The sequence below is a fragment of the Balaenoptera acutorostrata genome, chromosome 1 (genome assembly GCF_949987535.1).
Source record: "Balaenoptera acutorostrata chromosome 1, mBalAcu1.1, whole genome shotgun sequence".
NCBI lineage: Eukaryota > Metazoa > Chordata > Mammalia > Artiodactyla > Balaenopteridae > Balaenoptera > Balaenoptera acutorostrata.
The window spans coordinates 13,475,263-13,491,928 of record NC_080064.1 but is presented as its reverse complement, the minus strand read 5'-3'; the positions used below and the strand labels follow the sequence as shown (position 1 = coordinate 13,491,928).

The 16,666-nt window shown below is 58.3% G+C and overlaps 1 protein-coding gene across 8 annotated transcripts in view; it reads right to left on the bottom strand.

Moving 5' to 3' along the window:
• The window catches only part of ARHGEF10L (Rho guanine nucleotide exchange factor 10 like), a 145,051-nt gene that overhangs the window by 16,593 nt on the left and 111,792 nt on the right, over positions 1-16,666 (bottom strand). For all 8 annotated transcript variants that reach the window (XM_057549406.1, XM_057549427.1, XM_057549422.1 and 5 more), the window contains one exon: positions 12,126-12,274. In XM_057549406.1, coding sequence (XP_057405389.1) covers positions 12,126-12,274 — 149 coding nt within the window. The remainder of the gene's footprint in view (positions 1-12,125; positions 12,275-16,666) is intronic.

The window sequence follows — 16,666 nt, the reverse complement described above, 5'->3', positions numbered from 1 at the left end:
ATTTATGTGCCTCCAGGTGATGCTTCTGGGTCTGGTTTCCATAAATTCCTGGCGTGAGCAGCTCAGCACTCAAAGTCATTAGAGCTGCGATAACGCCAAGGAGCTGGGAAGGGATGCTGGGGCCTTCAGGGGCCAGGGGCTGCCGAGGAAATGGCAGGAGGCTACTGCTCGCTGGGCACCTACTGTGTGCCAGGCTCGCTGGGCACCTACTGTGTGCCAGGCCACGCCATGCCTGGTATTTCATCTTCCCAGAGGCCTTCACGAAAGAAGAGGGCAAGAGCCCAGAAGGGGACATGATGAGCCCAGGTGACCCGCCAGACAGGGGCAGAGTTGGGGTGTGGGCCTGACCTGTGGACTCCAAGCTCCAGGCTTGCCCACGACACCTTCATACCAAGCTCCCCAGCAGGGTGTGGGCGTGAAGGGGCTCTTGCCTCCTACTCGCTGCTCGGTTACTACAACGAGCTGGCCTGGGAGGCCCGGTCATGGGCCCAGAGACCATCCACGGAGCACTCACCAGCACCTCGCCAGCTCTGGCTCCGCTTAGTACCCCTGCAACCTGGGATGAGGACACCACCCTTCCATCCTCACCTAACAGGCAGGATGCTGAAGCTTCGAGAAAGCGGCGTGGGGTCACTCCGCCAGCCAGGGGACAGGCTGAGGATTGAGACCCAGAGGTCATACTCCAAGCCGCTGCACTGGGAAGGCAGAGGCAGTCTTTTAAAGACAATTAGGACACAACTCCCTTCCCTTATCTATGTTATTCTTACCAACAATTTACAGCTGAGAAAACAAATTGAGAGGCTGAGTGCCATTCACAAAGTCACTGTGCTTGGAAAATGGGGAGAAAGCCAGGATTCCAGCTTAGAGTGACCCACTCGTCCCAGTTTGCCCAGAGAGACCCCAGTTGTAGCACTGGAAGTCCAACTCCTTGTCTGGGCGAAACGGGACAGTTTGTCACCCTAATGGGACTCCAAAGCCTACATCTGACCTCTGAGCCATGGACAGACACCTCTGTGGGGCTCCGTCCAAAGCTTAACACTCTGCCTTCAGAATCGGACCTGGTCAAGGCCAGGGGATCGTGTGCCAGTGGGGAGGCTTAAGATGTGGCATCCACCTCTACCTCTTACCAGCAAGTCAGTTAACACCTCTGGGTCTCAGTTTACTCATCTGTAAAGTGGGGGTGAGGCCATTCTTGTCTAGCAAGAGACTTCATTGGGTGCTGGGCTCTCCTGGCTCAGGGCCACCCCGGGAACCTAGAAGGGACAGAGGGAAGGACAACGTCTCCGCCCTAAGAGTGATAGCCGGTCCCAAACTTGTCTTCAACAACCCATTTTGGAATTGATTGTGCAAAATTTGGTGTGTTTGGTGCATTTTTCTAGAAAGATGATCAATAGTTTTTGCCAACATCTCAAAAGACTCTGTAAACAACTCTTGCCGCCCCCCCCCACTGCCAAGTTAAAAATTCCTGCACTGAAGCTTCTTTATCACTAGGCACATAAGGAGGTGGGCACAGACCCTCCTTGCCACCCACCACACCCAGAGCAAGGCCCACAGAAAGGGCCACTGCAGGGACGGTTGTCCTGCCGTGGCCACACCAACGTTTTGTCTTTAAAAACAGAACTTCAATATCCTGTAATAAACTACAGTGGAAAAGAAAACAAACAAGCCAAACAGAAAAAACTAAACCAAACTGACATCCACCTGTGCATCTGGCTAAAAAACATCTCAAAGTGTGGGCTATAGATATTCTCCTCATTAGTCCTATTTAATTTCCTTTTGTCTTCTTCAGTTATACAAGCCAGCAGACGCAGTGCAGACACCTGAGGAGGGAGCCGGGCTGCCGGCCACCTGGGGCCACCGAGCACCCTGGCTGTGGCTCTGCTCCAGCCTTGCTCTGGACTAGCAGGTGCTGGGCTGCACCGGGGTCTGCCTGGTGCCTGTCCCTTTCCAGCACCACAGGGACCCTCGTGAAGCCCCAAGCAGAGAGCCGGGGACGTGTAGCTCGGCACCTGTGTGCATCTGGGCTGCGCTCACCGCAGCTCAACTCAACCCTCGGAGCCCCCGCCGGCCCCGAGATTTGGTGGGACCATTGAGCCTCTGGTCAGATGAGGAAACCGAGACTCAGAAGGGGAGTGGCCTGTCCTGGAAGTAGTGGGGCTGAGCTCGGCTGCCTGGCTCACCTTCGGTGTGACATCACTGTGGCCTGAGGTCATCTTGTCACCTACCTCCTGCTTTCGAGAGGTATTGAGGCCATGGGCTCAGGACCAGACCATCAGGGTCTGGGTCCCAGTTCCACCACTTCCTGCCTCGGTTTCCTCAACTTTAAAAGGGGGGGATAATGACGTGACCACCAGCATAAAACTGTTGTGAAGGTTATACGGGTCGCTACTCTCAAAGAGCTTGGGCCAGCCTCTGGGTGAGTCTCGATAAGCGTTAACTCATGATGGGGGGGGGGGTCTCTGTCAGCCCCGTGACCCCCTCACCACACCCACACCAGAGCGGCAGGTCCATGGGGGTGGGGGCCGCTGCTGGAGCCCAGGGCCCTGCACAGGGACTGGAGCCCCAGCCAGTGCGACCCCTGAGCTGGGGGCCGGAAGAGCCAGCGAAGAGGCAGCCTGGGTGGTCAGGCTGAAGCAGGGTCAGGTGCGAGGGAGCTTTGTTCTGGAAAGAACCCCCGTGGTGGCTCAGCATTGCTTTCCAGCTCCAAGGGGCACATGGCATTACACCTGCCGGCCCTGCCCGAGCGAGCCTGCGTGGTGCAATTCCAGGCACCCACCCAGCCCTCCATGGCCCCCACCCCTTCACACGGCATCTGCTCAGCACCTGTGGCACCTGCTTAACCAGAGGGGGGCCTCCCCCCCTCGTGACGGTCTGGACTCCAGATTCCCCTTGGGCTCAGCAGCAGAGGTGAGCAGGCTCGGCCAAGGCGTCTTCCCTGCCCTCCCACTCAGGGCATGAGTGAAAGGCTCGGGGGAGGGCCACCTCTCGGACCAGGCGCAGATCCACCCCCAAGACGCTGGGGAGCTGTGGCAGCCACGTGAGAGATCAGGGTGACTGTCCAGAGGGGGTGGGAGCTGGGGATGGGGCCAGGGGATAACGGAGAGGGGGGATTGATTCCAGGCTTGACCCAGGCCCTCAGGTCCCAGCAGGGTGCTGTCAGCACTCTCAGATCACAGACAAGGACCTATAATGACATTAATATACTCGACCTGTTTCCCTCTCTCTCACGTGCATGCACCCACGTGCACTCACGTGCACACGTGCTCGTGAGCACAGGCACTGGAGTCAGAAGCCCCCTGAGATCTGGGCTCCCCCACCTACTGGGGGGTCCCTGGGATCCTGAGCAGGTCCTGCAGTCACCATAAAACAGTGGCTGACACCTGCCCACCATGCTGACTCCTCACCAGGCAGAGCCCTGGGAGTTTTACGTACATCACGCTGCTTAGTCCTGAGGTAGGTTCTGTAATTATCCCCATTTTATAGGTGGGGAAACTGAGGCAGTAGGTGGTGGAGCTGGGGGTCGAAACCAACCAACCTGGCTCCCGAGCCCACACTGACCATCAGCCGAGTCCGCTCAGACCACAGCAGGGGCAGCCGGCAATGCGTCTCGAGGTTCCCACCGGGCAGACCCTCCCCCAGCCCAGCGGCCAGGCTTGCGAAGTCCATGACATAACCACCACGTGCACCCTAAGCACCGGGCACTGGCCTAAACCTCTCCCGGTGTGACCCTTCCCACCAGCACTCCCAGCCGCCACTGTATTAAGGCCCAGCCCAAGGCCTGGCATTCCGTGGGTCCGTCCGTGGCTCTCTGTGTCTTTGCCAAATCCCAGGGGATTGGACAACTGCTCCTATGGTGTCCCCATCCCTAATCCTGCAGTAGGCTCAGAGGGGAGAGTAACCATGGTGGAGGGGTGGACACGGAAGAGTTACGTGGAGGGGAGGACAGACTGACAGCCAGAGATGCTGGGGGACAGGGGCTCAGAAGACAGAGGACTGCCCACTCCCCATACCCTACCCCCAGCGCCATCGTCTGCCCCTGCCCCATCTCCAGTCCCAGTCTGTTCTCTCTCCAACGTCCCCTCTCATCTGCCTTCCCTCTACCGTCTCCCTTTTCTCCTCCACGGTTTCACAGAACCTGTTCCCTGAGCCAACAGCTTCAAACAATTTTTTCTTTAACCGTGAAATCCTTTCATCAACCTCAATCTTCCAGGACGGGGGGAAACCAAACGTCAGAGACAAGAAAGCCCTGAGCTCTTCTTGGTGAGGAGAGAGGAAGCCTGGAGCCCAGCCCCTTAGCCACCCAAGTCCCACAGGACGTCCCTTGAGATATGTCCCCACAACCCCTAGACCCCAGAACAGAGGCGGCAACCACAGCCCTGGACCACTTCTGACCCATCGGTGCCCCCCCCGGGAAGGGAGCTCCACGGGATCCCCAAATCCACCCCCCACATTCTATCCTTCATAAGCTTCCTGAAAGGAAGTCTTTCTGAACATCTAACCTCAATTCTTCATGCTACTAGAAAACACTTGCACTCCTTTGGAACTTGTTACTTTCCTCCTGGGAAGTCTCCACAACCTTTAGAAAATCGATTTCTCGAGTTTCACCTGCCAACTTTTAATTAAAGAAAGAAAAACAGGATGACAACAATAACAATGACACACACACTGAAAAAAATTAAGAGAAAACTGCTGAACCGAGATGATTCCATGGAGTATCATGATTCCTGATCCGCAAGCTTGGGTGACCTGAACACCAGGGCTCTGGGCCTTGGAGGCTCCCTGGACACCCGAGGACTTGGTGCATCTTTCCACGCTCACACCAATTTGCATACCATTACCCAAGAATCCCTGCGCCTGGATTTCGCTTTTGCAAATTCCCACCTGTTTCGTGTCATAAATAAGATAGGAGACAGAAAACTAATACAGCCCAGTGATGCATTATTCATGCCGCGTCACACTGTTATGATAGATTTACAACAGCTAATACATGCAAACTAAGTTTGGGCACTAAATGTGAAAATTAAGGCTGTGGAGGGCGGGTGTACGTAGGGACGGGCAGGGGGAAATCTGGGGTCTGGTGGTGTCCAGGAAACCAGAGAAGTTTATTCTCTGGCATGCTTAATGACAAAAAGCATGAGTTCCGGTATCAGAAGCCAGCACCCAGGCGCCGGGGTGGTGGCAGGGGGCGGAGCAGTCGGGGCAGACGATGCTGGAGCCCCTACAAGGCGGACTATTGACAGCACGCACTTGGGGAAGCACCTTCCATGCTCAGCACCGAGCTCCGGAGCTGGTCAGCTCTTCTGCCCGCCCTGGCCACATGCCCCTGGCACACTTAGATCCACCACAGATGAAGCCCACTTCCCTGATGGAAACGTCCTCTGTCTCCACAACCCTTCACTGAGCACCCACGATACATCAGCCTGGTCTCGGCACCAGGGATGTGGTGGGAGCGCATCAGGCGCGGTCCTGCCCTACAGGGCCTCGATCTGGCGAATCTGATAGTTGTGGCAAGTGCTGTGGAGGAGAAGGGCCCAGTGCCGGTGCTGTGACCCAGTGCACATGGATGAGGGGCCAGACAGGCTTCTCCAGGGTGGGGCGCCGGGGCCCAGTGAGAAACAGCTGCCCCAATTAACCCTCACAACAGCCCTGTGGAGTGGGAACCAGGCCCACAGCCCAAACCGGACGTATCTTGCCCTGTGTTCCGGCATTTTCCAGGCAGGGCTGGGGGAGCCTTGGCCCCAGGCCTGTGTTTCTGCAATCACACCCAGGAGGTTCTGGGAAGAAAGGGGGTTGCCTTGGAAATGCCTCAAGGCTGGCGCAGGGGCAAGTCAGAGGTGGGACCTGGGCCCTCGTGTGACACAGCCGTCCTACCCGCATCTGTCCCACCTGCCGAGTCCCTCTGCCCAGCGGTGATGGCTGCTATCGAGCAGGACCCACCCCTCCCAGCCTCAAGACCCTCTGACCAGCCCTTTCCCCAGATTCCTTCCCGCCTCTGTTCTGGTGTAGCCTCCTGGCCTGCTTCCTCCGAGGCACTTCTCCATCTGGCACCAGCGCCCCAAACCTCCTCCCGCCCAGATTTTCAAACATGTAAGGCAGCAGCCAGCCCCCCTCTCAACCCACCCAACAGAGGAGGGGGTCCCTGCACGCTCCCACCAGCACTGGCTGAGAAGCTGGTGCAGCGCCCGGCCCTGGGATGCGCAGGTGAACAAAACAGACCAGGCCCCGTGTTCATCTGTTCACGGCCGGGTGGGCGCAGAGGGACAACAACAGTCCTGGAGACAATTTCAGACAGTGACCAACACTCTGATGACAGTAAAGCCACCGACGTGTCAAGACCGTGACTGGGGGCGGAGGTGACTCTGATGGAGCCGCCAGGCCCCACTGAGGACGTGCCAGCTGAGCCGAGACTGGGGGATGAGAAGGAGCCGCCCGAGGGACATTCTGTGGGCCCAGTGTCCCTGCTCCAGGCAGGGGAGCAGCAGAGGCAAAGGCCTAGTGGTGGGAAGAAGCCTGGCATGTCCAGAGGCCAACGGAGGGGTCAGCGTGGCTGGGGAGCAGAGGTCACAGACCACAAGTCAAGGGCCTGCTTTCTAGTCGGCATTCCCATCTGCACAATGGGCCCAGCTGACCCCCGCAGCGACGCGAGGACCCAGTCGCATAAAGCACACTCGCAGCCCAGCCCCTTCTCCAGCGCCCCTCCCTGTCGCTACTGCCACCCTCCCCTGAGCCGGGGTGACGGAGACCCCAGCACACGCTGTGTTGGGGAGCAGCCTTGCCCCGGTGCCCTGACCAGGCCGACCCGGCAGAGCGCACCCCACAAGCCGAAGGCCTCCTGTCGGCCTGTCTCTAACTCATTTTTTTTTAAATTAAGATGCAGCAGGTCATCCCACAGCCGACTTCCCCTCCAGCGATCAGTTAAAATGAACTCCAGACAACTGGATTAGACTTTGAAGGTGGCGATCCAGATAATGAACATGGACGATGCGGTGTTGACACAGGCCATGGTGAGCTACATTATTATTTAACAGGCCTCGCTGCTGCCTCTGCTGGGATCAAGGAGCTGAATAAGCAGTTGGTGGGCAAGCATCAAGCCCAGAGACAGACTGCGGCACCGGCTCTGCAGGACGGGCTCAGCAAGGTCAAGGGCTGCCGGCAGAGGCCAAGTGGGCCTAATGGAGGCGGCAGCTCAGAGACTCCTGCCGGGGAGCCGCCCACCCCCATCCCACACAGCACGGGGCTGGCTCTGCTCGGGCCTGGCTCTCGGTGCCCTCTCTGCTCAGGGCATCCTCCCCGCCTCCTCTCCCCCTTCAGCATCACAGCTGACTCACCTGCCCCGCCCAGCTCAGGGGTCCTGACCTCCGAGAATCTCCCCTGTCCTGTCCCTCCTCCCCGTGTCTGGAACCCCTCGCGCTGCCCCCAGGCCCCACCCCACAGGTTTCCTCCCACTTGGCTGGCACTGACCATCCTGGGTCTGCTCCCCATACTGGACTCCGAGCTCCTGAAGAGCTAAGAGCAGGTCTCACTTGTGCCCACCCCCTCAACTCCCTGCACAAAAGGCCTGCAAATCAGGACACCTTCCATCTGTCCACCGCGACTATTTACTATTTACTTAGAGTACCTGCTACGTGAGCTACGTGAGCCAGACGGACATGGGGAAATGAACAGGGTGCAATCCTTGGCCCAGAAGATGTGTTGGTGGAAAAAGCAGGCACTTAAACAATAACACTGCCCGAGAGTTACATAGGACAGGACAGAAACTGCAGGGGGACAATGCAGCTCAAAGGGGACCGAGCCTCTGTCCACCCAGGCAGCCAACACGGCGGTTAAGATGCCTCAGTTCAGGGACTTCCCTGGTGGTGCAGTGGTTGAGAATCCGTCTGCCAATGCAGGGGACACGGGTTCAATCCCTGGTCCGGGAAGATCCCACATGCTGTGGAGCAACTGAGTCTGTGAGCCACAACTACTGAGCCCGCGTGCCACAACTACTAAAGCCCGTGTGCCTAGAGCCCGTGCTCCACAACGAGAGAAGCCACCATGATGAGAAGCCCGTGCACTGCAACGAAGAGTAGCCCCCCTCACCGCAACTAGAGAAAGCCTGCGTGCAGCGACGAAGACCCAACACAGCCTAAATAAATAAATAAATAAATAAAATGTATAAAAAAAAAAAAAGATGCCTCAGTTCAGAACTCAGTCGGAGGCCTGAGTTCAGATCCCAACTCTGCCTCCTTCTGGCTGTGTGACTTTGGGCAAGTCACTTAACCTCTCTGGGACTCTTATTTCCTCATCTGTAAAGTGAAATAATAATAGTACCCATCTCACAGGGTGGTTTGAGGATTAAATGAGCTAATACATGTAGAGCACTTAACCTCATGCCTGGTCCGCACTACACACTCAATATATGTTGGTTATTATTACTTCCTGGGGGGTGGGAGAAACAAGGGCAAGGTCCTTAGAGTTGACACAATCCCTGGATGAACACTCAATGCCTTTGCATTTGGGCCAGAGCCACGCGACCACACTTCGGCTGACAGGACACTCCTAGGCCCCTGGCGTGGAGCCCTAGGCAGCTCTGAGGCGCTCCAGTCCCCACAGGGGTTCTCAGCCCTGGGGGAGAGTCTAGCACGTCGCTGCCACTAAGCAATGTCCCTCGTCTGAGCTGAGGCACGCTGCCGCTGCAGGACGTGTGCTGAGCCTTCGGCACCCCTTCAGGACCACAGCTGCCTGGACAGCAGCCCAGTCTACAGGCCGCTCCTCGGGTCCTCTGGCCACCAAGCCGAGCGTGGAGCTGCCGGCCGGGTCCGGCGATCATTAGCAGCAGCCAGCCAGAGCCCCGGCACAGAGATGGGCCGGCTTCCTCTTTCCCAAGCAGCAGCGAAGCGAGGTTTTATTAAATATGCATGGCGATCGCCTCGTTACTGTGCAAAGGATTGTGTGTACTGAAGGCGAGCCACCCGCATCGCGCCACGCACAAACTTTACAATTTCCCCGGCTGCGGATGGTGGCGGTGGGGGGGGTGGGGGGGGGTGCCTGGGCTCCCTCCTGCCCTGCTGCAGAGCCTCCTCCACCACCCCTTCCTCCATCCCGGCTGCCTCCACCCAGTGCCCTCCCGACGCCCTCCAGGTATGCAGAGCAGGGCAAAGGTCATATTGATCCCCTTCTTAAGGGCAGCTGGTCCAGAACTAATCTTAAATCATTGCAGCCTCAGGCTGGAGCCTCATGGCCGATTGGCCCGAGGGACAGTGGGGCTGGAGTTGAGCTGCAGAGCCTGGGTGGGACTGCACGGCAGCTGGTGAGGGTTGAAATCGGCAAGGGCCTGGCCTGGGCCCCATCCTTCCATTCGTCCGTCTGTCTCAAGCTCCTAGAACAGCTGTCAGCAGAAGGAAGCCTTCCAGCCAGCGAAGCGAGGGGACGGCAGACCTGCAATGCGGACACACACCCCACACCCACCAACACCTCCGACTCTAAAGGAGCAGCTTGATTTTCCAAACAAACCAATAAGGACTTAAGTTAGGCAAACAATTACCACAATAACCAATGCTCATCCAACACTTAGTATGTGACAGGCACTGTGTGAAACAGCCCTTTATATAAACCCTCCCATTGAGTCCTCTTGTAACTCTACAAAGTACTGCTGTCATCCCATTTTACAGATGAAGTGACTGAGGCCCAGGAAGGCCTAGTGCCTTGTCCAAGGGTGCACAGCCTGGCGGGGCAAGGATCTCCCCAATCTGAAGCAGGCTGCCGGCAAATCAGTCGCCTCCAAGGGAGTGGGGTGCCCAGCAGACCCGAGGTGGGCATGGCCAGGACAGGGACAGGGCCTCTGTCTTTGATGATGCCTCCCAATTCCTCCCCCTCCGGAAAGTTTCGTAGCCCTGGGAGGGGCCGCCTGGGGGCCCAGCTTTCACCAGCTCCTCAGGCCCTGCTGCCCACACCGCCTGCCCCAACAACCAGCAGCCACTTTGCTCCCACAGGCCTGTGGTTTCAGGGTCCTACGGCCTCTGGATCCTTCCTTAGAAGATTCTTCCTTGAAAACAACTCTTAGCTCACATCCTGCCTCCCACTTTCCTCGGCTGCCTTCTCCCTCTCCTGTCCCATTTCCCCTGCTGGCAGCATTGAGAATGTCTGCTGGCCAACAGGGAGCTCTGAAAGCCTGCCCCTTCCCATCTCTTCTGCACTCCGCTTTTGGCTTCTTCATGTTTCTGGGCTCACTTTTCCCATATGGGAACAGAGGGCAGAGCTGTGTCTCCCCTATCAGACAGGAGGCCCCCCCAAGGGCAGCGCTGAATCTCCCCCATCAGAATGGAGGTCCCCAAAAGTAGGGCTGGGTCTCCCCCATCAGACTGGAGGCCTCCTAAGGGCAGGGCTGGGCCCTGTTCCCTCTCACCGCTGCCCTAAGCTGGGCCCCAGGGCTCAGCTGCTGGCTGAGTCAGAGCCTGCGCAGGCTGCCAGCCGAGAAAGCTGGGAAGGCACGGGGCCTGGCGTGGGGACAATGCAGGGATGCTTGGGCAGGGGCTGCAGGGGGCCCTCATCCTTTTTCCTGACAAATGTCTTGAGACCCAGGTCAGCTGGGGACCTCAAAAGCCCTGGGGAGCCAGCTCTCCCTTCTCACCTTCCTCGCAGAAGGCCGAGAAGGTGAGAGGCCCCTGAGGGAAGTGACAGGGCAGGGTCCGGGGCAGCAGGGAAGCCCCCAAAAGAGAACCAGGGGCTGGGAAGGGAGTCTGTGGCCGCAGCTGCTCAGGGCTCCCCGCCCCTACTCCAGCTCTGCCTGGGGAAAGAGCACCAAGAAATCCAGAAGCTGGAGTGGGGGAGGCAGCAGTGCCCTTCCTGCTGGCGCCTCCCGGGCCCCTCCCAGAGCCCACCCCCTCTGGCCAGGCCCAGCCCCACCAGTGAGGTCGAAGGTCCTGGTCCTGTTCAAGCAGCCCCTCAAGGGTGGCAGCCCCGGCACCTTTAGCCCCCAGCCCTCTTCTCCTCAAAGGTTGATTATAGTTCAAAACCCAAATCCTCTGATTCTGCCCACGGCGCTGCCTCTCACCCCACCTCCCATTCCAGCACCCAGAAGAGCTGCTAATCAAATATCTCCTGGCACTGGCACTGACCAAGCATTATCTCACTCAGCGGCGAAAGGACCGCAGGGAAAGGATGCTTGTTCCCCTTTTACAGATGGGAAAACTTGTGTTCACAGGCGGGGCCCCCCAAGGCCCCAGCAGGTGAGTGGGGGAACCGGAAGGCAGAGCCAGGCGTGCACAGCTCCGAACGCTGCACCTCATGCTTCAACAAAGATGGGAAAGTTAGCGCCGGGACCCTGAGGTTCAATCCCGGGTCTCAGAGCTCACCCACAGCTCCCTGGGCCTCAGTTTCTCCATCTGCCAAACCAGGACAGTGTGATCTGGGACCCAGCCCCAATCCCCTGGGATCTTACAGTCGCCTGGCTGTTGAGTAGCTGATGTATGGCTGTACGAGAGAGGACAGAGCGGGCGAGAGAAGACGTGGAGGCACGCGGGGGCCTGTCTGTTCTGACCCCAAGCCCACACCCACAGCTCCCCTCTGGGCCTGGTGGCCGCTCATTTCAAGTTGATAATCCAAACAAATCAAATAACGGCAAACATCACCAAAATACCATTCAGGGAGGCACGCGGGGATGGGAAGAAGCCCCTGGGCCAGGCCCTCATCCCAGGGCTGAGGATCCAGCAGTGCTGATGACGGGACAAGGCAGGACCCAGCAGGCTCCACGTCCACACTGTCTGAAGAGCCCAGCGCCCAGGATGGCTGCGTCCACACCGGCCATCCCCTCAGCACAGCTGGGTCCTGGGTACCAGTGGGAGCGCAGGGACCCCAGCTCCACCTCCACAGGGAGCAGTAAACACAACGGAGGAGCTGGATCACTGCCCAGTGGGCTGGGGATCCCTCCCCTCACAGCAGCCCCAAGGGTGCGTGGCGGGGCAGAGGGCGGGGCCCCACGGGGATCCTGGCCCCCTCTTGCTGCCCAGCCAACTCTGATGATCCCTGAGACGCGGCTGGGAGCCGAGAGCAGTGCCAGGTAGAATGCGAGAAGGTGTGCGAGGGTGTGCCCGGAGATGACCCCCTCCCAGGGCCTGGACCCACGAGCCACAAGGCAGGGCCGGTACCTGAGTCTGCAAGCTGGTGGCATCCAGGACAGTGACCCGGGGCCCACAGCTGGCCCACACGGCGTCCTCCAGGCTCAGCAGGGTGCGGACGGGCCCAGGTCCCACAGTCAGGCACACGGGCGGGCTCTCCAGGTCCCAGGGGACGCCTCCTGGAGGGACAGGAAGGAAGCAGGTCAGCAGCAGGGGGTGGGGGATGGCAAACGGGTCAGAGGCCCAGGGCTCCTCAACCCTCGGGAACCACGGGCCACAGCGGTGGGCCAAGCCTGGCTCTGTGACAGCTTTTGGCCCTTTTCTCTGCCCCTCCCCCTTCCCCAGTGGCATGGTGGCTGTTCCCATCTGCCTCTGTTTATGTTCCACCCGCTCTGGGGGCTGTACTCCCCACTTCTCCCTCCCTCCCTTCCTCTCTCCCTTTCCCTCTCTTCTGTGCATTCATTTCACACACACCTAGTAAGCACCTACTCCATGCCAGGCCCCGTACTGGGTGCTGTGAAGACAGAAATAAATCAGACACAGACCCTGCCCTCAAGAAAATCTCTGCTGGATGGAGAAAACAAAGGGTTAAACAGCAGTTACCATACAAAGTGCCAAGCCCAAGTGGCCAGGCGTGCACAGAGGGCCTTGAGAGCTGTTAAGATGGAAGGAACCAACTCTGCACAGGAGAAATCCAGGGAGGCTTCCCCAAAGAGGCAGCATCCACAGAGCCCTGCCAAGAAGGTGGCACATGGTGGGGAGTGTCCTGGCCCTGGTTCTGCTAGCAGCTAACTAAGGACCTTGAGTGCACCTCTCTACTTCTCAACGCCTCAGTCTTCCCATCTGTAAAATGGGGAGGGTGCTGTGAATAAGACTGTCTCTGAGGACTTTCCTGACACCGTAACTTATTGAAAATGAGTCTTGCCTTCTCACACATCTTCTCGCCTACTCCAAGGCACTCTGTCACCTCTACCAAGATCTCTGATGACCTTCCTCCTCCAGAGATGCCACCACCCCAGGTATGGAAGGAGGAAGTCCCGAGAGGCCATCAGTCCCCAGCCCACCATCCCTGAAGACAGGCAGATGAAGGGACCTGGCCCAGCACCGAACGAGGCTCTCTCCCACCACCCTCAGGGATGCTCGGCTCACCCAAGAACATGCCAAGGATCTTCCCTGGCATGAGAGCAGTGTCCACTGAGACTGGTTTTTCTCTGAAGCTACACCCGATGCCCACAGAACCCCAGAGGCTGTCCTGTCTGCCAGGGTGCCAGATGGGACAGGAGGGTTGAACAGGAAGTGGGGCGCACCTCTGAGATACCGTCAGCAGTGGGAGGCAGGACAGAGCCTGCCGCTGGCTTGTCAGTGCCCGGCCACTCCCATCCCCCCTCCACAGCGTCCCTGGAAGGGGTGCAAAGCAGCCCCGGCACAGGCCCTCCCTCTGAGCCAGCTGCTGGGTGGCGCGATGGAGCACAGCTGTCTGCAGAGCTGGAGGGGTGTGGCAGGAGGAGCCCATGGAAGACAGACCAGATTCCCCCACCAGCACCCTCCCTTCCCCTTCCTGTCAAGCGGGTTCTCCTCTCCCCTTCAGCCCTACTTAAACTTGGCAGACTCCCAGCTCAGCTAAGAGTTGGAAAATACACCTCCCAGCCCCCGCCCAACCAACACACATCCAGTTCTTTCCAGCCCATGAATAGGAGCATGTGGGAAGCTGCGGCCTCTCAACCTCTGCATTAACTTGGATGGGTGATGGTAACATCACCTCTCTGAACCTTAGTTTCCTTACCTGTAAAGTGGGCATGATAACCGTGCCTACACCTCGCCGGATGTTGCAGGGATCAAATTAAATGTGTAGAATGTTTAGCACAGGGTGGGCACCCAGTGAGGAGCGTTGACAGCTGTTGCCACATTCTGTTACACGTGGGCACGCCAGGCACTCTTTTCATGAATTATTTCATTACCTCCCACCAGCCTATGTGGAAGATTCTATTCTTATCCCTGTTTTACAACTGAGAAAACTGAGACCCAGAGTTTAGAGAACCAGTCCGAATCACACCGCTCGACGGGACCCGCTGCTCATTAGCTCTGGCTGTTGGCTGTCTTTTGACACAACACGAGAGCCCGCGGAAGGGCACTGACTGATGCGACGGCAGACACCCAGGGAGCCAGAGCTTGCACAGAACCACGCAAGGAGGGTGGGCCAAGCAGGGTTGGAACTCGGCTAACTCTGGTCCTGGCTTCCTTCCCCAGTCCCTGCTGCCCTCTCAGGTTCCAAGGGTTTCCAAAGATCTCTGGGGAGAGTGACCGTGACGCAGCCAGGCCTCCACAAGGGACGCTGACCCCCATCAGGACACCAGAGTCACAAAAATGCAAGGCTTTGCGCGCCCTCCAGCGGCCAGAGGTGAGTAGTGCTTGTGGCCAGAAGCTGGAGCTCCCGCCACTAAGGCTAAGGTGGGGGCTGAGACCCCTGCCAGGAAGGAAGCAGCTGGGATACTGGAACCACACCCCAAAAACGGAAATGCGAGCTCTACCCCGTGGGCAGTGATGACCACCAGAGCCCGTGCACCCTCTACTCTGTACCTTCCTGGAATAGCACGGCTGCCTGGGGTAGGGGGTAAGGTCTGATACCCTTGAGGGTCACATGTGCACTGACCACTCCTCCACCTGCTGGGTGTCTCCTGAGAGTCCTGACTCCAGGATAGAATGATTAACTGATGAAATTTAATAATACCGATATCATTATATCAAAAAGGACACAGGACAGGAGTCCCTGATTCGAAGGCCCATGGTGGGACCCTAAACAAGAGGTTTCTCCTTGCTGGGACTCAGTTTTCCAATCTGTACCCCAAGGGGACAGAACTCTGACCTCTAAGGTTCTTCCCAGCCTCCACAGGCCACAAGTCTAAGACTTTAAACGTACTCACTGTGAGCTCTGGGCAGGGCTAGAACCCTACCCACCAAGTCTGCTGGGGGATCCATCCCTCCACCTGCTCCCTGCCCACCAGTGGCTCTAGGTACACATGCTCCAGAACACACACGCGCACCTACAAATTCACACCCACCCACTGCATGACAGCCCATTCGTGAGAGCTGGGCCCGGCATCAGCTCTCACGCCAGATGAACGGAGATGAAGCCCCTGTCTCAGCAAAAAGCACCTTCAAGAGGCGGGAGTCCCTCCTCCCCCAGGCTGCAGGGGACAAAGCCCAGCCGGTGTCCTTGGGGGGTCCAGATCGAGCCGCAGCCAGAAGTTAGGACACAGAGTGCAAGTTGTTGAGATCAAGGGGGGCCCAAAGGGCAGCTGGTACCCCGGAAGTAATAACAACAGTAACAATGATGATGGTGGAAAGGTAACAGGCATGAGTCTCTGTGCCCAGGCTCCGTTCTGGGCACTTGTGTGACTGACTGCACCTGGCCTTCACAACCACCCGCTGCGGTGGGGCTGAATTCATCCCCATTTTACAGGTGAGGAAACTGAGGCTCCAAGAGGAGCAGCAGCAACAGGCCCGCTCTCTCACAGCAGGGACCCAATCCCGACAGCCTGACCACGCCCCAGACCATCACTCACCCATTCCATCATCCGGTTCCTCCGGGGGGTGACCCTGGCCCACGTCCCCAGCATCTAACCAGGGACATTCCCACACCCCGACCCAGGCCTGGTCACGCTCCTGTCTCTGCTCGGAGCCGGGGGTGGGGGCGGACAGAGGGGGTCCAGGCAGCTCCACCCAAGCACAGGATGGGCAGGGGCAGGGGTCGCCTGGCTCATGTCCCAGCACAGTGCCCGCCACCTCGTGGGCACTGAACGTGTATTTGCTGAGCGACTGAATGAATGAATGAGGGAATGAATGCTGATAAGCAGAGGCTCCTGGGGGCAGCAGACTGACTGCCACGGCCACACTGCCATGGAGTCGGATTCTCCATCTGTCACCTGGAGCTTGGACTCCAAGGCCCCCCCAGCTCTGACAGCCCAGGACTCCAAGCGGCCTGGTGACCTTAAAATCCTCACAGTCACCTCACAGCTGCTGGTTCCACAGGACCTCCAGGACTCAGCAGGTCCCCAGGTTGGTTTCTGCCTGTTTCACCTAATATTTCTGGTCCTGCCCTTCTCCAGTGAGCCAAAGCTGGGCCAGGGATGCCAGTTTTATCTGGTCTTGGTCTTAGCCAAACCCAGGCAAGACGGCAAACCTGTCATATGAACACTGACAGATATCTCACCAGTATCTGCTCCGCGCCCAGAATAAGGGTCTGGATTATTCACAATCCCCATGGGGCACCAGAGGTGGGTTCTGCGGGCCCAAGGACAGGGAGGCTGGCCCGGGAGCAGCTCCCAGCTCCAGCTTCGGGGCTGAGATGGAGCAGGGGTATCCGAGGGGTATCCGAGGCCCCACGGCTGGGTCACGGGCCAGGCTGATGATTCCAGACCCAGCCACATGCAGCCCAGATGAAAGGCGTGTGGTCCTGAGAGCCCCCTTCCTGCCCTGGCCATCTCTGGAGGACACCATAGGAAGGGGAGGCACCAGGCCAAGGTCTCTCCCAGAGGCCTCCCTGGCCAAAGCCAAACCAAAGGCCAGAGGGT